Source organism: Lepisosteus platostomus, chromosome 10 (genome assembly GCF_059453375.1).
Source record: "Lepisosteus platostomus isolate fLepPlt1 chromosome 10, fLepPlt1.hap1, whole genome shotgun sequence".
Classification (NCBI taxonomy): Eukaryota; Metazoa; Chordata; class Actinopteri; order Semionotiformes; family Lepisosteidae; genus Lepisosteus; species Lepisosteus platostomus.
The window spans coordinates 16,031,802-16,056,670 of NC_142620.1; the positions used below are offsets into that span (position 1 = coordinate 16,031,802).

The 24,869-nt window shown below is 34.2% G+C and overlaps 1 protein-coding gene across 8 annotated transcripts in view; it reads right to left on the reverse strand.

Annotated features, from left to right (window-relative positions):
- LOC148653428 (ryanodine receptor 3) overlaps nt 1–24,869 on the reverse strand; it is a 170,380-nt gene that overhangs the window by 110,279 nt on the left and 35,232 nt on the right. For 4 of the 8 annotated variants that reach the window (XM_088648409.1, XM_088648408.1, XM_088648407.1 and 1 more), the window contains exons 3-12: nt 19,524–19,631; nt 17,439–17,459; nt 12,050–12,124; nt 10,658–10,736; nt 8,925–9,037; nt 6,270–6,369; nt 4,882–4,975; nt 1,938–2,012; nt 1,391–1,547; nt 72–236 (exon numbers count right to left, since the gene is read on the reverse strand). In XM_088648409.1, the coding sequence (XP_088504535.1) occupies nt 72–236; nt 1,391–1,547; nt 1,938–2,012; nt 4,882–4,975; nt 6,270–6,369; nt 8,925–9,037; nt 10,658–10,736; nt 12,050–12,124; nt 17,439–17,459; nt 19,524–19,631 (987 nt within the window). The remainder of the gene's footprint in view (nt 1–71; nt 237–1,390; nt 1,548–1,937; nt 2,013–4,881; nt 4,976–6,269; nt 6,370–8,924; nt 9,038–10,657; nt 10,737–12,049; nt 12,125–17,438; nt 17,460–19,523; nt 19,632–24,869) is intronic. The other 4 variants (XM_088648412.1, XM_088648413.1, XM_088648411.1 and 1 more) reach the window with 1 other exon arrangement.

The window sequence follows — 24,869 nt, forward strand, 5'->3', positions numbered from 1 at the left end:
AAAAAAATGACAAATCCTCTAGCGACTAGATTCACACGCACACTACCACTGATGCTTGACTTTGTCCTTACCCTTCTTTTTAGAGGCCCAAGTCGAGCAGATTTCGCATCGGGTGCTTGGTAGGACAGCCACAGTCCACTGGCCACATGCATAACAAAGCAAATTGAATCCCCATACTTAATTTCAGCCGCCCCCATGCCTTCAATGTCACGCTTTGGGCTGGATTCCAGTTTTTCCTGAGGAGGAAACAAAACAAGTTCAATATTGCACATGATTAAATAAGGCATTTTCTAGGGTGACCACTGTAAAATCAAGCTATTTTTTTGGTCAGTGCCTTGGACAGAAAAAAAGCAGCTTTATTCTAATCAAACTTTTTACTATGCTAAACAGAAAGTAATGAGTGACCTCATTTAAAGGGAAACAATTTAAAATTTGCTGACACACCAAAACGAAGTTAGGCAAGGACAAAAAAAAGACATTAACTTCTTTCTGAAATTGACTCATAAATACAAACAAAGTGTGATAAGAGGTAGATTGAAAGCATAAGAAAAAGGGTGAGAATTGAACGAGCTATCAATGGTGTCATGAATTACACTGATGATTAAAACTACTGGAAAAATTCGTATTACCTTGATTAACACAACTACGAAAGCCACCCATTGTCAATTCAAAATGATGCAGCAACTTCTTTTTAACAGCATGTTCAATTTTTTTATTTTCCATATTTATTTTCCCTTACAGCATATTATCTTACTGGTTACACAGAAGGGATTATTTAAAAATATTTATTTCCCCTCAAAAGAAGATTCATAAGGGTTCATTCACTCCAGAGAAAACATTTTTTGTATCAGCTGTGACTATTCTAATATATACAGTGTAGAATAGGTTACAAACACCTGCTAAACAGAAAGAGTGACATCTATGGTCACAACAACTTAAACACAACTAAATTGTAACTTAAAAATTAATGAAGTGACATTCAAAATATCTCTTTTGATTTAGACTTTCTTATACATGTGCTTTGCAATTGACATTCAGTATACTGAACAGCAATTATAAATGAACTTTATTGAAGAACCACATATTACTGAAAGAGGGAAAGAAGAACTTAATATCTGAAAGGTCTCAAGCCTCATGGAAAATTAAGCCAGGAAAATCTTACAATATAACATTCTTCTCATTAAAAGGGACATGAATGTTCATATATACAGTATATTTTAAGATGCCCTGAATATTCAACAAATGAGTGTTGGAACTAACTTCATTAGTTGTGTTTTTAAGGCCTCTTGGTATATGTAACTTATTGAACAGAATCTCTCAACAAATGCGTGAAGGTGGATTCACAAGACCAATCACACAGTCAAGGCTAGGTTCTACTCTTTGAGCCCACCTTTGACGCTCTGAAGCAAAACGCTGTGGACTTTGTGTCACACTTCTCTCTGTCTTGAAGCACAAGGCCACGGTCCTCTGTCAGAGCCAGGTAGTGTCCTGTTGTAAGGTGACGAACACGGAAAGGCTGGCCCCAGCGAATGTGACTCCCACTCCAGCTGCAAAGAACACACATCCTATCTAACCACTAGGTCTATCTCATCCTTTGTGCACTGTACCACACATTTTATCAACAGGTATTAGACAGGTATGGATGACAGGATGATATCTAATTTGAAAATGAAACAATTAGTCAACAAACAGAGCTTAGGAGTCTGGTTTATAATTATAGAAGTATATATTCAATCCTCTTACCTTCTAAAATCTGAACTTAAGTCTGGCCTCAGAAAGGCAACAGACTGTAACTAACATCTTATGACAGCTCGCTTATCGAGGCAAAAGTGCTAGAGAGATGCTCATAGAAGTGCCGTCTCCTTACAAAATATCAACTGGGATCTTCTCTGCTGCTTATCACTCATCCTGCCTTATGCCTTAAGAAGCGGGAATACCTGATCCGAAGTGGTTCCAACCTCCATAAAGACCTGGCCCGGGCACCTGCTCCACCTGTCTCATAATTCACTATCCTGCACACAGAAAGACAAGATCCCTGTACTTTTACAAGCTTGAATCCACCTGTATAATGATGCCATGTATTCATTATACGAATGCAGCAGAATAGGAAAACTTTACCAGATGAGAACATCTTCTGAAAAACTGAATGTATTAACAACTTTGGCATTTAGAGAGGTACTGTTCACTACTGTGTATAATCCGTGAACTGTACGATTTAGCCATACATGTGCCACAACATTTTTTTATCCTGATAATATACAGTAATATGCTTAATTAATGAGCCTGGTAAAGTTTTATACTTTTTTAATATGGTACACATATTTTTTTATGTGAGGTAAAAGCTGTAAATCTCTTTCTTTAAGGCAAAGAACCAGTATTCATAATTCAGATTAAAAAGTTACATAAAAAACCAATGTTCTCATTATTTACAGTGTCAGCATTTTAACACTTGATGGCTGTAGTCTGATGGGAAATGAAAACCCACGTGAAAAAAAGAGCTTCAAAAAGCTACAGTAAGTAAATCCCACTTGGGAATGGTGGAATAGTTTGCAGCCTCAGCATTTCATGAAGAACGTCATGTTTGTTATTGTAGCAGTCAATCACTCATCTGAACCACAAAACCATCCATCAATATCTTGTGACATGACACTTCAATCAATCATCCAGGCTTCCACGTACTGTACCACAATATATTTCACAAAAGATAATACAATGCTGCTTCCATGTGAATACCATTGCTGTATGTCCTTTGAATTACAGTACTATAACAAATGAACCATCTCTTATGCCTGCTATTAACTGATGCATAAACTGTATGTAAACAAAAATATAAAATATATTAATGACAATGAAAAAATATTTTTATAGGGAACAAAATAATGCAGTTATCATTCCACAAGACATCATAATAGTGATTTTTACTTACCACCATCTTATATTTTGTGATACAAGGCAGAAAGAAAGCACAAAGATTGGAAGTCTGCATAGGTTTGTGCTCCCTAATTGGTTTCCCTAAGCTAAATACTAATACATACTGAAACAGTATGCAAAATCTGCACTGAAAGTCTCAAACAGGACCCTCATTAAAGCTGTGTGGTAACTCAGTGGGAAATACATATATTAGAAAATGTTTTAATTTACTTTGGTGACAGGTCTTGTATTTATTTACAGTATGTACCAGGCAAAAAGTTTGGATTCTTTAAAAATGTTACCTCTATTCAATTTCAAGGGCAAGACTAAAAGTAAAGCCAAAGTTGACAACCAATATTTCATCTCCACTGAATTTGCCAAACACCACTTACTAAAAATAACTCTACAGCTCCAGAAAAGATGCACAGTCCTATCATATCTCCATTCCAAGGTAGAGCTTCTCACAGTCTTTGCTGCAAGCCAGTTATACATTAGTATTCCACCATTTTTTGTCTCACAACATTGAAACATTTTTTCTACTTAGGAGACAGATTTTCAGTTACAGCAACATACATGTATGTATTAAACCTTTGACTGTGGTGCTGGTTGCTTTGTCTCTTACCTCCACAGCTAACAAGGTGCTACATTTAAGAGAAGGACAACACTAAGGATTTACAGATTTTGCACAGCTATTTGTAGATTAATTGAACAAAATACTGGTTGGATCCAAGTCTTAGAATGGACAGGATACCTACTCCTGCAGCAGACTAAGCTTTCCCTGAACTCATTACATAATGACAAAGGAAATTCCAACATCATGAAGTTGAGCCAAACACCAAACCAGTGAAAAACACCCAGTCCCACAAATGTATTGCGCTGGTGCTTCCTGTCTACCCCAATACATCAAATGTATCTACAGTAGCAACCTCATCTACATCTTGCAGAAATATTCTATGATTTACCTTAGTGAGATAAGGAACAAATCAGTGCTACAGTATGAGGATGAAAGACCTCTTCAAGCTAGTAGCTCTCCATTTCAGCTTTCTTATTCATGATTTCAGTAACCTTTCTGTCTACATCTTTTTACAGTGTTACCCAAGGTCTCAGTATCCTCATAATCTTTCCCTCATCACATAATTAGAAATTACTAATTCATTTGGTTGACACATTTAACCAAAGTAATACATTTTATCCAGAGTAACACATCCATATACAGTACATTTGTACCAATTTATACAACTAAGTACAGTACCTCACTCAAGGATAAAACAGCAATGTCTCAGTGAGATTTGAACTCACAACTTCAATATATATCTTCACAATGAAACTCCATGCTCGTCTTAACCAGTCATTTATAGCACATGTCTCTTCCACAAGGTTTTCCACCTTTATATTAGCCATGCAATGAGCTTAGACAAGTTTAACTTGTCCAAAGTTTGTTTTTTTACATCATTTACAATACGATTGTATGTAAAAATGATTCTGCATTATTCACTGTGCCCTTGTCCACTCTACAACTGGCACTTAAGGTTTGTTTCTACTCCAAACTGTAGTGAGAAAGCATCAGTCTAAACGTCTCAGATTGAATATGTACAGTACATATAACATTCCTACTGTAATTCATTAAAATATTGAAGATTCTAATTTTGCCTGCTGTTGCTCAACCCAAATGTAAAGCAATTTTGCCATAAAGGCTCCAAACGTAACATGGGTCATGACACATACTGTACTGTATCATTCATAGTACACTAATTACAATTCATGCACCTACAAATTCCATTCCGTCTTTATATTTCCATTTAAAAGCATATACTGTGTGACCCACCATTGGGAACGCTAGTGAGGGTACACAAAGGAGTATGAAAATTATTAATCCACTGTTTTTTGAAAATGAACATCCAATGAATAACCTTTGAACCAAAGATAAGGGTAGATTCTCCAGCTGTTAGTGAGTTGGAAATGAGAACTCACCTCCTTTGTTCATCACTTTGGTCAGACCCTGGGATGGTTAGACTCTCATCGTGACCATGAAACAGACGCATTACATGGCCACCAAGCAAGTATCCTAAGAGAATGAAGAGATTTAACAGCAATTATAGTCAGAACAAATTCAACAGTCACCTATGGATAGAAAAGATAGAGGCCTTTTTTGACCTAAAGTGGCACAGTCAGTTTTTGAAGGAAAACACTGGATAGATCTCATGTGGCTGTAATTAAACTATAATACATTGAAATAATTTTTATTGATCCAATTTTATTTTTTTAAATAACCTTTTAAAATGACTGTACAGTATATATAAAGTCTAGCACATTTTGCAAGAATATATTTAACCTGCAATTATATTTAAATTAAATAAAATTGGCTTTCATTTAAGTGTAGCCACTCATATCAGCCACCAGCACTTTTAGAGATCAGGTTGTGTGTTTGATGTTAAAAAATGAACAAGAAGAAACTATTAAAGTTGACAATAGTGCAAATGTTAAGCAGTAAGCAACAAGACTGCTGCAATCATCTATCATTTATTGAGGCTTACCCATGCTCAATTAAAGGATACAATTTAGAAGTCTTTTTACTCTTATTAGGACTTGCAAACATATTTTAAGCCACAAATTGCATGCAGTATTAGAGTATTATGTGAGTCATGAATGAGAAAAAGATGGAGCTAATGATATAAATGGAGCTATAAAAATACATTTAAAAATAAATTTGACTGATCTGTTGTAGAGATATTCACAGCCACATTCACATTCTAAAGGTAAAAAACATATTTCATTATTTTGAGTTACAGAAGATATAAAAGATCAATCCACAGTGAAAGAGATGGCATCTCTCATTAGACATATTGTAAGTCTAATCCACTTGTATTAGAACAGCAATTTCATAAAGAAGACAGGAAACTATGCTCTCGAACAATGAGGCAAAGAATACCTAGTACTACCTTTTGCCCTCTCCTATCAAACTGGAATTAGAGAGCAAGCAATCCATATAAATCCTGACAATTATCTAGCTCATCCTGTCTGGGGCAGAAGATAAACAAGAGGCGTGTGACGTTTCTCCTTATTTAGTAACCAAACCCAAGACAGGAAACAATTAAAGGTTAATGCTGACAATATTATTATTTTATTTATTTTGCTGGTAGATTTGCACACCTTAAATGTCAGATACAGTATCTCTGTGTTAATCAGTTCTAATTTTTGCCTATGAAGATGAAGGCTGTTTTTTTCAGTACAACTCTATTATAAGAACAAATATTACAGCCGGAAAATACTTTTTGGTGGAATAATATGAAATGTTTTCTTCATTCAAAAGTACGGATAATGTTTCTCAAACAACCTTATCAAATGTATGCTAAACTTACCTTCTTCTACACTGCTGCCTGAGCAGGTAGGATGTACATTCCACAGTGTCTGCATGAAAGATGCATCCACCTGTATATTCCCATTAGAGAAGGACAGATGCTAGAAGAAGAAAACCTGTGTTACTACACTGAAAGTGAAAACAGTAGAAAACAAAAAAAAGAATATGAAAGCATCTCTCTGAACCAGGCACTTCTCCTGTTAAAGCTAAAGCTCACATTAATTCAAGCAAGTCGTCATAGCGTGGAATCAGTTACTGTATAACACTGTATGGTCGTAGCTCCCATTTCACACATGACTGCACTTTGACTTGAACATGCCATATAAATGAGAAACAGAACAGACAGTAAAACATGAAAAACTGTTAAAAAGAAACTAAGTGTGGTGAGAAAAATAAAGACATGGAAAGGTTCACTCGACAGCAGGATGCTCAAGGAACAAAACACTGCACTAAAATGATTAATTAGGCTGATTCCTTTTCATTGCTGTAGAAATGCCAAAAGAGAATCCCAGTCTATATATAATATTGGTATCACAATTGTAACAAAAAATAAATCGTGTATGAGTGTGGATCTGAGCAAAATTGCATCAAGCTGTTCCCAAGTCTTCTGTTTGAAATGGGTCTTCTATGTAGTGGTTAAATGTTTCCTTATGCTTTATGCTGTTGGCCTTAGATAAATGAAATGTGTGGTTTAGAGGTTAGAATGATGTTATAGTGACAAGTGGGCTTTTGTAGGTTGTTTATTTTAGGTATATATGTATGTTATTCTACATTGACACTGAATGCTGAGGTGGCATTTGGGACAGGGCTAGATTTGGGATATGGACAGAGCATCATACTGTATACATCTGACTTCAATTAAGGTCATACTTATGTTTTAAACTGTTTTAAGATATTAATTTGCTCTTCACTTCAAGTTTTGTGCAGGCCCCTTTCTCATATCCATCAAAGACCCACTACTCTCAAAAAAGGCGCTTACTAAAATCCTGAAATTACAATCATGCTGCACCTCCTACTTTCTTAATTCAATCACTTGAAACACTTCTACAAATTCTACTATTTGAGATACTTAATAATTTGAGAGATATTTGATCTCATGTTTTTTTCTAACCCTAAACCTATCTGGACACTTAGTTTATCCCTAATAAAAATGCCATCTACAAGCTGGTGAACCGTGAAATTATCATTGAGCACACAAAATAATACAGCAATCCAAAGTCTCATCAGATACAACTGTTAGCTCAATCCCTACAATGACATTCAGTATGAATGTCTTTGGATTCCATTATTTATAGTTTTTAACAACTGTAGTTTTTTTTTATTTGGTTCGTGGGCATTGAAAATGATTTAAAGAACAAAACAAAACATCCCATACTTGTTGTAACAATAAGCAAATATACTGTAATTTGGTCTCCCACTTTGGGATCCCAACATCCACATTAAAAGGTGGTGGCACTGCAGCAATTCATATTTGCCATTCTAAACAGTTAATCCTGCAAATCTGAAGAGAGTTCTTAAAGCTGCTCATTTTAAAGCAGAAGGGAATAAATAACCTTGTACAAAGCACAAAAGTCAATTCCTGAAACACAGAGATGTATGTTTGGAACACTAACATTCTCCACACTCCCCTCTTACAGCTTAAGGAGCTTTCTACAACTATTGTTTTAGCAAAAATTGCAAATCACAAACAATAGTGAATACAAATACTGTGTGACAAAACATGTGTAAATGAATTATATGAAAATATCCATGGTAATGAAAAATCTAGCACAATGCAATAACATTTGTAATGAGAGAACATGTATTAGATCTGATCTCATGCTGCCATGCTGATCCCTGCTTTTGCTGACCCCCCCTGAATTATTCAAAGTGGTACTGCTGGTGATTTCCGTATGAGGTCTTATATATTAAAATAACACAAGGTTATGGTGGCACAGATCTTGGAAAACAGTGTAATACGATAAGAAGGTCTCCTTGGAGTGCCCTGCTTGCTTTCTCTTTAGCCATCCAGAGAGAGATTTAAAATAGAGTGATGCATGATTTTCTGTGCGTCACAAATAAGATGTTTGCCATTGGTGGGATTCCAAGACCATGAAATCCATGAAATCAAAAGGTTTCCGTTACTTCAGACTCTAATACATATGAGAATTCAGAGAGAAAATGGTATAAAATCTAATAAAATCAGCAATGCTGCAATTTTGAATTTAATAATGCCTAAAGACCATTAAATAATCCTGTAATACAAGATATTTATCATTACCATTTTACCTTTCATGGTCATTTAACCTTTCACTAACCTTACATCAACATCTCAAGATAAAAGTACTGTGTTTGGTACAGTAATTAGTTTTATTTTAAGATGGAATGACACATAAATACATTACTCTGTTGTTTCTGCTTACTGTATCGGCCACACTACATTAGCAGTAAAGCAAAGTGAACTTCTTAAGAGACCATATAAACAACTTACTGGAAGGAACCGTGAGGTAGGCAATAGGTCATTTGGTGCAGCCTCCACCTCTTTCTTTACATTTAGCTAGAGAAACTTTATTAGTCAGATAGTACGGTGAGCACAAATTTGAGAATTTTAAAGAAACTAAATGTCCCCTTCTGCTGACCTTTGTAGGTGATGGATAAAAAGAAGAATTGCACTCACCAGGTACCTCTCTGAGGAGACACTGACCAGGATGAGGTCATCACCAATGCGCACCTTCTCTCCTTCTGATCTCTGCTTGGAGGCTGGATGAATAGTCCACCAGCATGCTTCACCTACAGACACAAAGTAAAAGATGCACATCATAGCTTGCAGTGTTCACCCAAATGCTTTTGTTACTCTACAGACATCATGTGTGCTTGGACTGCATCCTTCCAAACGATAAAAGCAATCACACTGTTTGGCACATGCATTATAGATTTTATTAATGTTGTGCAATCACACATTAAAACATTAGTTTTCAAGGATTAGGACATTAATCCTTGATGTACATACAGTATGTGCATTTTGTCTAATAAAATCTACTTCTTGCCTTCCAAGAGTCAATATCATCTTCAGAGATATACTGTACAGTATATGATGCTTTTTATGCTATCTTTGGTTATATACTGTATGAATGTCACATCTACTGTACATTATTTCTATTGAAAGGAAAAAAAGGTACTGACATTTTTCGTGGAAATGTTCCTTTTGTTTCCTTCACAAAATTCAAAACCAAATGAAGACCAGGCAATTCATACAGTACCATCCTAATGCAAGTAGTCATTCTTCTTTAAATACAAGTAAATTGTTCCAGCCTTAGAGTGTTCTACTAGACCTAGAGCCATATAAATTGTTATTTGCGCTACATGAATTATTATGTTCGACACAGTGCATCTATTTTTGGTTGCATACTAAACATAAATACTTGTGAGTCATTTCTGATTACGTGATAAGGTCATCCAAGGTTCCTCACAAAAGCTTTTTTTTTTTAAAGAGACTTATTTTTTAGTACACTATATGTTTTAAATGTCACTGAAAAATCCATTACTGATGTACAGAATATTTTGTAAGCGCACATTGAGACATGAAGCAGCTGATCTGGAGTTTGGAGCACTCTTCCGTGACTCCATACATAAGTATCTAGAGCTACTTCAATTTCACATTTTGTTGTTTCCGTCAACTGCCAGCTTTCCTCTGGAAATGTAAGTCATCTACAGTATACACTGTAGGTAATGTATATACATTTTTACTTTGCAGACCATATTAATGATATTGGCTAATGATACAGCATGTTTTTTTTCCTTAATCCCCAGTCTGATTTCAAAACCAGTCTGTTTTGCTTTTCAAAAAGTAACTCCAAAGCTAAAAATGCAAGCTTTGAAAAAAAGTTGTCACTACTATGGAAAAACTTGAAAGGTATACTTTTTTCATTTCACCATTACTTGGAGAATGTTATAGCTTACTGTATCTGGCACTGGAAAGATATTAGCACACTTTACACTAGAACAAAAACCACTGTTTCAGAATATCTCTAGTGTTACCAGCGTTACCAGTACCGCTAGGCTGTTGTTGGCTCAGCTGAGATGTTTATAACAAAGCACATTATTTTTTCATTAAGCAGGTGAAGATCACAAAGCTAAATGGAATATAACTACTGTACACGTTAACATTTACTGCGTCCTTTGTCTACTTTGTTTTCAAACTTAATATTCTTAATGTTCATGCAGGATTACTATTCAAATTCCTTTTAATTTATCAAAGTAATAAATACTACAAGATTGATGAATAATATTTTACAAAGTAGTTTTTACTTAAAATTACATAGATCAATGGTAATAAGCACCATTCAATTCCAATTTATAACGCAAGAATTAAACAATCAGCAGTAAGGAAAAATGTCAGCATTGCAATACCTGTTGCATCCTCTTGCAGTCCCACATCAAAAGACAGCTTGTCCGTCTGGGATCTTGATGTAGTCAGACAGGTTAAGTACTGCAAAATGTACAAAACAAGGAAATAGGACATTCATGTTTTTTTAAACTATTCAGTATTTCAGACATTGCACATGCATAAGAAAATATTATTTGGAATTATTAAAGGAAAATCTCTATATACCTTTAAGGCCATCTTCTAATCTTTGTCTAAATCTTGGTTTTCCCTTCATTTTTCGGTTAGTCTCTATCTGCCCCTTTTAAATGTTAATTTCCTGCTCTGCACCTTTAGTTGTGATTAAGGAAATGCACTGCACTCCAGCAGCAGGAACCATCAGAGAAACAGTCTGTTTAATTCGCTGTCTGCCAAGGTTTCACTTTCTTCCCTTTTCCTCATGTGTGTTTCATACTGAAAGGACTTTCTTGCATAAAACTGTAAAAGCTGTGGCATACTGCCTTTTCTTTCTTTGGATATGTTAATCTAATTAACCTCTGATAGTTTGTAAGTATGCTGAAAGGTAGCATTTTTATATAAGAATTTTTTTTTCCTGCATGGTGTTACATATTGTATTATCCACATGCTTGAAACAAAATACAAATGGGCATTGGAAAAAATAATGTACTCAAAAACAGAGATTGAAAACATGTTCCTTCAAGAATAAAATTCATTGATCTCTTTCTCTCTGCTCTCTTTCCTCTCAATATTGTTTTTGAAATCAAATGAAAGCCTGAATAATCTCACTGTAGCAGGTTAAGAATATGAATCAATGAATTACAGTCTGCTGACTGGATTAATGCAGTCAATAACTAAAATGCTGGTATAGTTTGCTTAAGGAAATTTAATTTACAGATTTAAGAATTGTGTTTATTTAGTCATTTTTACATTTACAGTATTTACATATTTTACATTTTTAAAATGAACACTGATATTTCTAGATGACTGTGTTAATAGTAGTAAACAGAGAAAGAGGGTGGCAATACAAATCCACAGGGTTTGCAGATACAGTATAATTTGTACCTTTTGATATACTATTTATTAAACTATAATAATCTGATTAATCGATTCAAATGAAGGTGAAGGATGCCAATACCTTTGACTGCTACTCTAAGTAAATGTGTTTGAGAATTAAGATGGGAACCAAGGCCAAAAATATTAGCAAAGTTCTCTCTAGACACCGCTAGTTAAAGTAGAATCTTAGTTTCTTGCTAAAATACTAAGGGGTGTACCTTCCAACCAAACATATTATTTAATTCTAACACGGGTTGAAAAATATGAAAATAACATTTCTGTAAGAAAAGGAAACAAGCCTAGTCACCATATTCTTTGAAAATTTTAATCAGTCATCAAAAGCAAGTAATCTCTTAAGATCTTACCATTCCACTGAAAGAATGTCGAAGAAGAATGGCATGACCATAAAGAAGAGTTCTATGTCCTCCTCCTTGAGCAGCCTATGGGAAAAGCATGCTTCTGTTAAACACTCACACAGGAAAGCAATATTAATTTCTCTCAGGAAGACAGCACCTTGTCATAACAGAGCTGTTCAGGAAACAAAGGATTTCTAGATATTTATGGCAAAGAAATGTATGTTTGTTTCTCTCATATTAATATTCTGATTCTCATTTAATATGTTAAAAGACATATGGACTGCATGCAAATCCATTGAACGCCATATGTTAGGTAAAAAAAAAAAGATGTTCCAGTTCCTTTCTGAACTAGAGAAATTTCATTGTAGTATCACAGGGGAGGAAATGTTAGCACTTGAAATATTCTACGAAGTTCATACTGTAGATGGCAAAACAAATATTTCAGTATTTAGATAGATTTGAGCTATTAAGAATACTTACCTTCCTTATAAACCTCTAGGAAGCATTAATGCAGAAGAGAAAAATACATTAATGTTTGAATGCCTTATCTTCAAAATGTCTGAAAAGTTATGAATATTTTTTGAGTTTCATTATTCCTTTAACTAATATTTGATAATAGAGGTGACTGGGATAATCTTAAAAAGAGGTACTCAGATGGCAATAGAAATTACAGTCTTAGAGGTAAATTAGAAATATTTAAGTCCTTTGTAAACTTTCAATTTCCAATGAGATACTGTACTTATTTGTAAAGTTTCTCTACAAAAAAACAAGCCAAAGATGTTTATCACCTAAACTAGAAAAAATTATCAGTGGACCAGTTTTCAAAGTGCCCTAAATAAGATAAGATCACTTTACTGGCCATGTACTGTACACTTTCTTGTATTAAGAATTTGTCTTTTCGCATACCCCAACTTGCTCTCCATGAGACACACAGACAGGGAGAGAAGCTTGGGGTCAGAGCACAGGGTCAGCCATTTATACAGCGCCCCTGGAGAAGTTGGGGTTAAGGGCCTTGCTCAGGGGCCCAAAGGAGTAGGATTCCTTTGCCGACCGCGGGATACGAACCGGCAACCTTCCAGCCAAAGGCGCAGATCCTTAGTCACATCCTACTTTAAAGAAGGACTGAAGTCATTATATAGCCTTCATTGGCTGACACATTTACTGTAAAAGCCAGTGAAAGAAAGCACTAAAGCAATCTCACAGGACACTGTAGAATTATGTTTACAATGCAACTCCAGCAGAGACTCAGAAAAAAGCTTTATGAGTCCTGCTGATTGACATTGCATTTAAACTCTATGCTTGCAATGAAACAAAAGACTTCTGTCAAGATTTGTTTTGCAGAGTTAAAGCAAGTTAATGACTGGGAAGCTTGTGGACAAAAAAGGAATGGGAGTTTGATCAAAGGGAAGACAAAACTGTACCCTGTGCCCAGCTGTTGCACCCAGATTGCCTGCTGTATTTCAAGCTTGCTGACACACTGACATCACATGAAAAACGGTGACCTTTTGCTGCACAGCAGCTCACTTGATTTTATTCAGCACTGAGAGATCTGCAGTCCATGAAAATTAAGTAGTTTCTTTGTGTGATTTGTTAAAGTGTCTCTGTAGTAGGTAAACTGAAGTTGTACATAAAACCATGATGTTCCTACTTAAAGGAAATACTTAGTCTATGCAAGCATACTGTCATTGTGTTATTTGTCAAGGTTGTCATTTTAGAGATCACAGCTTCTTAAGAAAAAACAAGAATTGTTTTGATGTATCATTTACAAAGCCAAGTACTTCTGGTAGAGTTCATTTATAATTAATTAGGAAAGAGAATTATACCCAGCAACTAAGATATAAAAGCGGCTAATGGATTAAAAATGTCACATATTACTCATTTTGTCAGTGTTCTTTAGTTTTCTTTGTTCTTTAGATAATTGAATTCCAGATGAAAACTTAATGCTTAACATGCATTAAAAAAACCCATATATCTTTGTACATACAGTATGTATACAGTGTTTGGCATATTCGTGATTTTTTAAATCATTTAATTAAATGAAATTCTGAAAACATACAGCTTCCAGAAGCAGACAAACAAATACAATGAGTTTCTACTACTAAAACCAAACCCTACACAAGTTAAAATATAACTGGCAGTGTAAGAGGAACACACCATGGTCTAAATTTCTAAATTTCTTGATAACATTTCTTAAAATGCATGCCTGAATGAAACTTTACCAGTAAAAAAACGTTTGTGTATTTCAAAATGTTTCACATTAAATGGATGAACTAGCGATATGATGTCATTTTAGTTAAGTCTTTTAATTTTTAAACAGTAAGTTATTCACTCAGACATTTTGCCATGTTACAACCTACTGTTCACTAAGAACTACTTGCTGTGAAGAGTTTTGTCAGCTGTTAAATCAATTTTCACTTACAAGAATAACAATTATACATTTTCTGTTTAAAAACAAGTATTGCAATCTATACTGTAGATTCACTGCTTTTTAATTGTACATTCAGTAGCTATAACAATCAACCAATCAAAAGTTCTAAACCAAGTTTGACTTTTAAACTTTGTCTGAAGATCCTACACTCCAACTGCTTCTCTTCCAAAACATTTCCTCTTCCCTGGTACCCTTGAAATTTCAGGTTTAGAAACCCAAAAGAGAAAAAAAGAAGACACGTCACAATCCATAGACAAACACACATTGAAATGAAAAGCACTGTGTTTAAACAAAAAGAAAGGTGTCATCTAACTGTAAAAAACAGCACAAAAGAATGTATCTTCTCCAAGAAAAGAATCTGCTTTAACTGCCTTAAAAAGGAGACAGACATGAAAACACAGGACAATACAATTTATTCTTAAACTGAACATCATACACTGAAAGATGAAGGCTAAGCAGATGTAGCCTTAAGCATGGATTCTGTAGGAAATAACACCTTGATGAGTGAAAGTGCATGCACGGTTTCCACAACAGCATCAGTCCCTAGCGCTGCACTGTGCTGAGCTCCTCAGGATGTGTTGTCTTCACAAGTGTTAGTGAGTCCTCACAGCACTCATTAGGCCGAGAAAACAATATAATTGAGGGCAGGCTCATAAAAACAGCAAGAAAAATAATTAGAACTGTGAATAAAAGTGACAAAGGAAATGTGCTTACTGTGGTGCAGAGCTGGTTTGCAACTTTAGATTTAATCAGGTTAGTTGGAAGTTTTAGTCATACTGTTAATAAACAGCATTCTTTTCAGTCTCTTTTCCAATGTGTTAGGGGAGTTACTGTACTATTATTTTGAATATATGCTTTAAGCAGTGTAAAGGTGGTATTCCTAGAAATTATAGGACAGTATCTCAGTCCTTTAAGTTGTTGTTTGCATACAGGTAAGTCCAAAATGCTGCACACATTCTGGGAAATACTATGGGGCCAATTGGTTACATTTGATAATTATCTTAAATGCAGTTAAAGCAGCTGACTTTGACAAGTGCATTTATCTTTTACCTCCAACTCAAGGATGATGTGTACACTAGCTTAAGAAGGACTGTTTGACTCATTCATTTAACAGCATACTGTACTTGAACCTTTCACTGATTTAAGTACCATTTTCACTATTCTCCAAATGTCAACTTGGAAGTTCTATACAGTATGTGCAATTATATTAAGCTTGTTAAAAGTAGTTATTTTTAGAATAAAGTTATTTCCCTTTAACTCTTAGAGGCACAAAGAGACCATTTAAACTAGACAAAGAGGAAAAAAACTACAGCTTTTTAAAGCCATGTACATGATCTTGCTTCTGAACAAAACTATTCTTTCTCTGTAGAAAAAAGTAAGAACATATACTGTATAACCATATTGCTAAACCTGTAAGGCTGGCAAAAAATTAGTGAGCAACTGATTAAACTGTTGTGATTAGTGATGATTGATGGCATTTGATGTGTCTCCTAGTTTTCAACTGTCAGTTTGCTTCCTATTTTCAGTGATAAGTCTTCCTTATCAAATGTGTTATTGATTATGTTACTGTTAGTTATATAAGTTATATGACTGAGTTTTCTTCATTTTCTGCATGTGATGACGGTTCTTGCTTTTTCATGTGCTATACAGCAACAATTTTTAGACATATACAGACTAAATAGAGCGTATTCAAAATGCACAGTTAATCCTTGCTTTGCTACAAAAACATAAATGTTATCAGAAAGCCCATTTGTCTTTGGTGACTGGTTTTCAGAAGAAGTACAGTACCTACATGCTTCTCTGAACTGCAACAGATTGGTATCGGTCATTTAATTCCATGGACTATTTCAATTAGCATACCTCATATCAAAGTGCATATCTTATGAATTATTATTGTTTTGGCTAATCTTAAATTATTATAGTTTATCCAAACTGAATTAAATTTGCACCTATTTACGGTATGTCTCCTTGAGTTTAACTGAAGCAATCTCTGTGAAATACCTTGCTTAAGTGTACAAAGCAGTGTCTGGATTTGATCCAAACAATACCTCACCACTACTCCACACTGGTAGATGATCCTTTTTTGTTATAAGCTGCATATGTCCCTTTATTTTATTAAGGGAAGGGGGTCTTTTGCTAAGGCCACCATTATTGGCAAGTAAATTCCAGAAACAAATATTTTAAACTCTCATTCTGTCTTCCTGCAAACAATTTAAAGCAATGGAGAATCATCCTATTACTTTTCCTACAAGACTCAGATTCTAAACATTTTCTGTACATTATATGAAAGATCAAAGACAAATCTAAAAATGGGAGCAATAAATAATTTATGTACCAATGTCACAGTGATGTACAGTACAGTAGTACTGTACATCAAATACATTCAAAGTATGAGTTACTGAAAGGATGTTACAGTATGTGGTAAAATAAATGAATAAACTTTCCCCATGTAAATAAATATTGAAATTTTCTCAAAGTTTAAGCAAATTATTGTTGCTAGTTTCTCAACTTAAATTAGAGATAAACATATGCCTTCAAGGTGAATTCAAGCAGAGTATACACATATACAATAAGAAAACTTACACAAAATGACCTGAATTTGGTTTGCTGATATGAAAATCATATATTTCATCTCAGAATAACTATAGAAAGAACTTCAGTCTGACTGAATTGTTTTTTGATTGAACCATTTTTCAGAGTATCTGTTTTATTTTCAATATATAATAAGTGTTTGAAATTAAAACTGTAGTCCACTACAGAATAAAGATGTTGTTTTTTTTTTGCTAAAGAAAAGGTTTGATCTTGCATACAGTATAAATTGAATATGTCTGTCTGTGTGTGTGTTCAAAGAAAGGGAGAAAAGCCAAATGATTCTGCAAACACCTTAAAATGAAAGTGAAATTGATTCTTCATGAAGAAAGCTTTCATGCAGTTAAAAATGTACAGGTATTAAATGGATGGTGGACATACCCATCTGTCGAGGTCTTTGTGCTAGCATGGTTGAACAAAAACAAAGATAAATAATAAAGCAAAAAAAATGACAAAAAGCATGACTTGTGCTGCCATAGTCAATGAAAGCAAAAACAAAGCACATTAAAATAACAGTTCAAGAAATATGTTACCCAAAAGATGAATATTAGACATCAGTTCATGAATTCCAAAAATGAAATCTTCATTAAATGACACATGGGGCAAATTTGTTATTATACACAGCACTTTTTACTGTAAAAACCAGGCCAAGATTTTAGTGACTAAAGGGTTTTTCTTAGTAAAGCCAATTTAGACGTTTTTCAAGTATTTCAAAAAGAATTTCAAGTATGAAGTTACAACTGCAGTATTTTAAAAAAATACTGGCGTTTATCATTTTAGAGGAATGGCTCACCATGCCTGAATGTACATCAGACATGTCCACTTTACAGTACAGCCTTAATTATCCAAAACTTTAAGATAAATCTGAAAACAATAATTTCATTTAGAATTTTGACCCAGTATTTGTTAAAAAATTAAATGTTCTGGTTCTTTTATAGCCTTTAATACGACCTTAAATATCTACCCTTCCAGTATATTAATATTAATATTACTACCCGCTTACAGTAAGAATAAGCTGAAATTTGCTAAATTAACAATCAAAAGGTGTATTACAGTATGTCTTGCTTCTACCCATGCAACATACTGTATATCACAACAACAGCAACACTAACTAGGAAAGTAAAAGGAAGAGGATGAATTTTACAAACAAAGATGTAAAATGATGTGTATTTTCATTGTAAACAGTTTTTTAGATAATCAATAGAATCGCAACTGAATAAAACCCATCCAACTGTTGAGCCGAATGTTGGGCAAGAGCTGCATGGCAAGACTAGTCAATCATGTACTATAGCACTGACAGATAATGCCTGTTTATTTGAGGGGATTTTTAATTTGAAATACCATAATTAAACTAAAGTTTCTGTACCCAAATTATACATATGTTTTGATAATGCTTGAACTCCAAGACACCTGATATCAGTAATTCCGATTTTCTCTAAAAGGGTTACTAACATATCATGTCCCCTATCTCTGCTTGTACTGTAAAGGGAAGAGCAACACATTTTCACATATGATGTAGTTTATCAGACAATTTCAATTTTGAGCTCTGGAAAGGATACAGAAAACAAGATGTCACCTGCAATTGATATGATAACTTTTGCATAACAGTGCTCTAACCTGTTGTTAGAACTAAAATTTACCTCTATAATCTGTAATAACCACATCATGTATAAAAACCCACCAAAATATTTCACACAATCCTACTCACAATTACAAATTATACCTTTACCAAGTTTGCCCATATTTCCACCATTCCTGAGTCAAAATCCTAATACTGTAGAATATAATAGAACAGAAAAACAGTAAAGATTAAATATTTACAGTATACTACTTTGTAAATCTAAACTCTAAATTATAGTTTTGTATTGGAGGCATGTAAGGCTCAATGGTAAACGTAGCACTGGTATTAGGCAAAGCTTCATTTACTGGCATTTCAGAATTTTCGTCAAATTCCAGTGTTGATCAAAGGAAAAAAATGAAAGTGAAAAAAGTCTGGAACAAACAGGGTCTTTACATTATAATATCCTTATATGACATAGGAAAGCCATCACATAGTAGAGTTCTGTCTTGACTGTAAGGCTTAAACACAGCATAAAGATAAAATTCTAAGAACATGATAACAAGAACAATATCACACACAGAAGCACACATCAGTTCTAAGTTCACAGAATGGATTTACTGTAGGCAAGGTATAGGTACAGTAGCGCTTGGAGCTACTGTATAACAACCATTAAGTGAACATTGGGAAGTGAAATTTCTACAATCTACAGTACAAGAAAATGTTTAATTTTGTACAGTATGTATTAATTAGAATGGCAGTAGAAGCACTGATTATAAAGCAAATGTGGACTTAAGATTCGTTCTGTTCTTCACAAAATAGAACTCCATGAATGTATAATAAAACTGAAAAATGTAGAAATGAATAAATCTGCAACATGTGGGTTGTGAAGTGGCAGTGACACTTACTCCTTCACTAGCACTCTCCACAGTGTTGGCCAGCATCTCCTGCAGGGCCCGCACCGACAGGGACTGCTCCAGCACAAAGTTACAGATGCACAGGTCCGGCGGAACATACTGCAACGAGAGGGGGACGACAAGGCAGACGTCAAAGCAAATCCCAGATACGTTTGTTCAGCTGACCTACAGTATGTGCAGAGTAATTACAGGACAACTGTGTGCAGAAACGTGATTTGACTGTCAGTTCAGCAATGCTCTGCATCACTGTGTTTCTAGGATTTTTATACTTCAGAAAATAATGAAACAAAATTTCCAATCAAAAGCAATAATGGACCAGATTCATCAAAGGATTATTTCTCTCCAGTGCTCGGATTACATTATGTGCTTTTAAAGGCTGCAAAACAAAATCAAAGCCATTATAAGAACATCCTGTTTGTGTTCATTCCTTAGGAACTTTTCACTGCATGTCAAAAATCCTTGATTTCTCCATCAAATAACATATTTACCTTTTCTGACCTTTTTATTTTCAGATTAAAATGTTTAATTTAACATTAAAAATGTTATCTTTGAGCTGAGGGCATGAACGGCATTACAATGAAAGATCTTTCACTTTAACATTGTAGAAAAGGGAACAAACTATCAGACTTCTTTATAAGAATCTACGCATAAACAAATGCTGGCTCAATGTCATCCTACAAATCCATGGTTGCTTCAATTTAAAACGTACTGCTTAAGTTGCCTAAAATAATGTATCATAAAACAAAGGTCAAGCAGAGGGTTCTAGTCAGAGTAAGGTATTGACTTTGTTCCATTTTTTTTTAAATGTTTATAGAAGCTCTGATAGATACACTAACTAAAAGACGCAACCAAACACTAACGAGTTCACTGGGGACAATTATCATCAATACCTTTTCTTATACTTATTTTTCAGGGAAAAAAAAGAACACAAAAAATATGTGTTATTGAGACACTCATAAACAATTACTATTGTAAAAACTAAAATGTAATTGGAAAACATTTCCAATGAGGTCATCAGAGAAAATGGGATCCACTATTCATTTAACATCCTTGTCAACAGAATCTAACATTCAAACTTTAGAATTACATAAAGCCTGTTAAGGCAAATTATTTTCTAAAAATTCATGCTTTTTTTTACAGGGAGCACCTTTTGAAGATACTGTATGAATAATGTTCAGGATTACTAGGGTCAGATGCATAACTGCTAACAGAGAGAAACAATATTCATTTGAGAATGGCCTCCACAATTCTTGCCACAGTTGTAATCAATATTAATCATGTGAATATTTATTTAAATATAATTTTCACTTTAGCATTAAAAGTGGACAAGAAACAAATGATCTGGGACATGTTTTAACAGAGGATCAATCAGTCTTGCTTCATCGAAAATATCAAAGTCTGAATCAGGCATTATGATTTTAAACGGAAACAGCAAAATAACATTAAACAACAAAACATCAACATCAAGTTTGGAATGATTAATAGGCAAGGCAATGGTATGATTATGGTAGGTATAAGCTTATTGAACTCATACTGGTTATGGGCCCTTTAACAACCAGAATTATCATCATTCTGATATTGATAGATACTGGCTTAGAAAGTAAGAACAACTTACTTCTGAGAAACTATAGCAGTATACACATTTATGTGTTGCTGTATCTATTTAAGTACAGTATACATGGTTTTATTTTATTTTTTTCAGATTGATTTCAGTATTGTAGTCTTTTGTCTTTTAAAAAGGGACAGAAGCAACTAATTGTTTCTTAAAATGTATACCAAATAAGCAAATGTTATCAGATATAAGATATCAGAAAATAGTTATTAAAACTTGCAAAAACGCAGTAGTTATATTCAATGTGGACACTGTAGTACTTTATAATCTTAAAACCTACAGAGCTAGAGGCAAATTTACAATAGAATATCTTATTTCAATGTCTTTGTAGAGTCAGTAAGTTACAATGAAAACTGTAAAATGTTTCATGTAAACAGACAAAGCAAAAGGATAAACATTCAAATCAAGCTGAGAACATTTTACAGTTAAATTTAGCTCCATATCAATACAATATTTTTTAAAAGCAAGTTACATCAAAGTTAAAAGTGATATTAGATTGTTTCATAATTGCTGATATGGCTGATAGTACTCTTTGCAGTTCCCATATCTCCCATTTATAGGGCTTTAACGAAGCACAGAACACATCAAAAAGGACAAAAATCTAAATAGACATACAGTAAGGAGCTTTAACACCACATTCATTAAATTTTAACCTTTAATACAATACAAGTAGAGATTGTTTATAAATTTCAATTACTGTATAACTCTGAAAATTGCCATGCTTCCCTGAATTAGGTTGTTTCAGAAGTACTATGTTTATTGAGTGCCATAACAGTAGATAAAGAAATACATTTTATTAATACACTAAGATTACAGTTCTACAGATTTTTTTAAAAATTAACTGTGCAAAAAAACAGAAACAAATCCAGTTTTAGAGTTTCTCCTGATCTTCTGGTAGTTTTTGCTCACTGATATTTTTCCTGAATTATTGTTTTGAGATAAAAAAAAAGGTTGTCAAGCCTAAGTGCTGCCAAAGTTTTAGTCCCTCTGGTTAGCTTGATCTTAATTAGGTTCATTAATTCTCCTCCCTAGTCTGTATCAGACAGAAGTTCTACAATTAATTGCCAGCACATTTACTGTACTCAATTCTAAAGACCTCTGAAAGCACATGGCCGTATCTCTCTCCTATGCCAGTGCACATCTGTTAAACCTGTGAAATGAGACGCATTACTGACTAGAAGTTCACTAACTAAATAGGGCCCCATTTACTACTGTAGTAATCACATTATCAGAAATTTTTCACAAGGCAGACATTCTTGTAATCCATACAAAACTCTAGACTTTGGGGTATTAACATGAAGACATCAGAGCTCTATACAAATAAACCACTGCATTTCATCATTGCCAAAAAAAACTGTCATCAAAGTTCTTTACAGTAAATATGCACAGATGTTTTACAATTTTTATGTCAGTAATTTACTTTCCTCAACCATAGAATTCCAGTTTGTAGTATAGCAACTTGGGTATTTTCAACACAGTCCTCCCTAACAGAAAAATATCTTTCCAGCACTGATCAAATGCAATCTTTTAGATTCTGCTGTTAATTCTCTCTCGGATTTCAAAGTAACTGCAGCTGAGCTACTGTGGCATGATTCCTTATAGAAAACAAAGGCCTAGTTGAAAAATAAGCACTGAAATTAAGCTTGCAGGTTCCAGGATTTGTATTTGTAAAATTGATCTTGTCAATAACTACTGTTCTTTTTCTATAGATGACGTCTTTGGTCACATCTACATGATTTTATAGACTGTTCATAAAACAATAGTCTTTGATTATATTCATTCACAGAAAACAAAAAGAGATAAATGCAAATTGATTTCAATAAATTGGAAAATTAACTGCACATGTTCAAGGAAAGACCATGCTGTATGTACTGTATGTTCTGTTTCACTCTTAAAACATAGAAGTTACATAGGGCATGGTATTACTGTAAACATTACTATTTTCTGTACTTTCCAATCAGCCATATACTGTAACATCTTAATACTTAATGCTACTATGCATCCCTTGTGTGTTTATTTTCCTATAGATGATTTCTTAAAAGTAATTACAACACATTTTTAGAAATCATCACACTCACTCAAGCATAGAATATCATGGACATACTGGAAAGAGAACAGGGGTAACATGCTCCCAAGACTGTAACCCAGCCTGGTGACCTGTGACCCATGCAGCATGGAGAGAGAGGCTAGCACGCAACTGAGGGAAGAAAGCTGCAGACATGAGCAAAATCTATTAATGAGAATGCAACTCAGCACAGGGGCTCTAATAGTGATCTTTCAATCTGGAAGGACAGGAAAAAGAGACTTTTATATGGCTGCCTGTCTGTCTGACCTTCTTGCTTTATTGTTAGCTAAGAGCACAATGAGCACTCTCAGGGCTCTGAGGTATGTCCACAATTTGTAGAGAACTACAGTATATATCCATTTCCCTGAGGAAGGAATCAATAAGGTCAGTCGTTAAAGTTTTAGTTTAGAAATAAATCAAAATGTCTCTTTGTATTGCCATTGTTTTTGTTTGTGAAACATTTAACATACTTAAATGAAACATTCCTCATCAGCCTACTGCTTTTGTATCAGAGAAATACTTAGGATTCAGTAAAATAAACTTTAGTCTATTTATTTTATTCAGAGTAGTACTTTCATTGTTCCTACTATTCAGGTCTGTCCTAAATTTGTCTGTATAGATACAAAGTGTGAGGACCAGTGACTTCCCAGAGCTTTCTTACGATAAATGATGATACCTTGTGTACATAGCCAACTGTATACAAGCTGCAAAAGTTTATGACAAACGTCATAACCCTAAGTGGAATCTTATCTGCATCAGAAAGTTACAGAATATTAAAAAACATACTGCATTCTTTCTGATTTATAATCATTATTCTTGTGATACTAGGATAAACACTAGCAAGTAAATGTTTACTCTTTCCTTTTTTTAAAACAATATGCTTCATACTGTATGTAGTTGAATGTACAGTATGCTAAACCTGGCCTGGCATTCTGTTTTAAAGATAATTGTACAAATGAAGAGCTTCAATCTGTTAAGGTTACCATTTGAATGCCTCAAGAAATTCATGAATGTCAAGTCCGTAGAGCAATGTGTTCTTTGTCATAACAGTAAATCTTGATTTTTACTATTATGTTGAGATCCAGGTATAATTTTGGTTTTAAAGCTACAGCCTGGTAGGCTTTTAAAAGCCAGGACTGCCTGCACAGTAAGGGCATGTCAAAATCTTATCCAATGAAGGATACAGTGAATGCCAAAAACAGGCCTTTATTAAGAAGAGGGTTCAAACTGCTATGCATCGATCCTTAGCACTACTCAATTAAAACAACTTTCACTTGCACTCCAGGAGGGAAACATTATTTCACAGCACGAAATTAGTTTCTTTCTTTTTACTTATCCCCATTTTCTTTGCACCTCTTAACCTACATCTGCAATCTAGTCAATTGTTTTTGAAAGAAAGGCATAATCATTAAGAAAAACAAGGGAATGATTAATAGGTTGGAATAGTTTTGAAAGGGAAACAAGGGGAAAAGAGTGTACTGTTGGCAGGTAGTGATTTTGCATCAAATTATAACTTGTACATGGTTTTGCTAAGTGAAATAGACGTGTTCCACATGAAAAGAGCTTAACAAGAAACATGCATACAGTAGCTGTTTCACAGCAGCTAAAGTACTGGGTGAATCAGAAAAAAATAGACACTTTAGTAAATGTCTAAAGGACG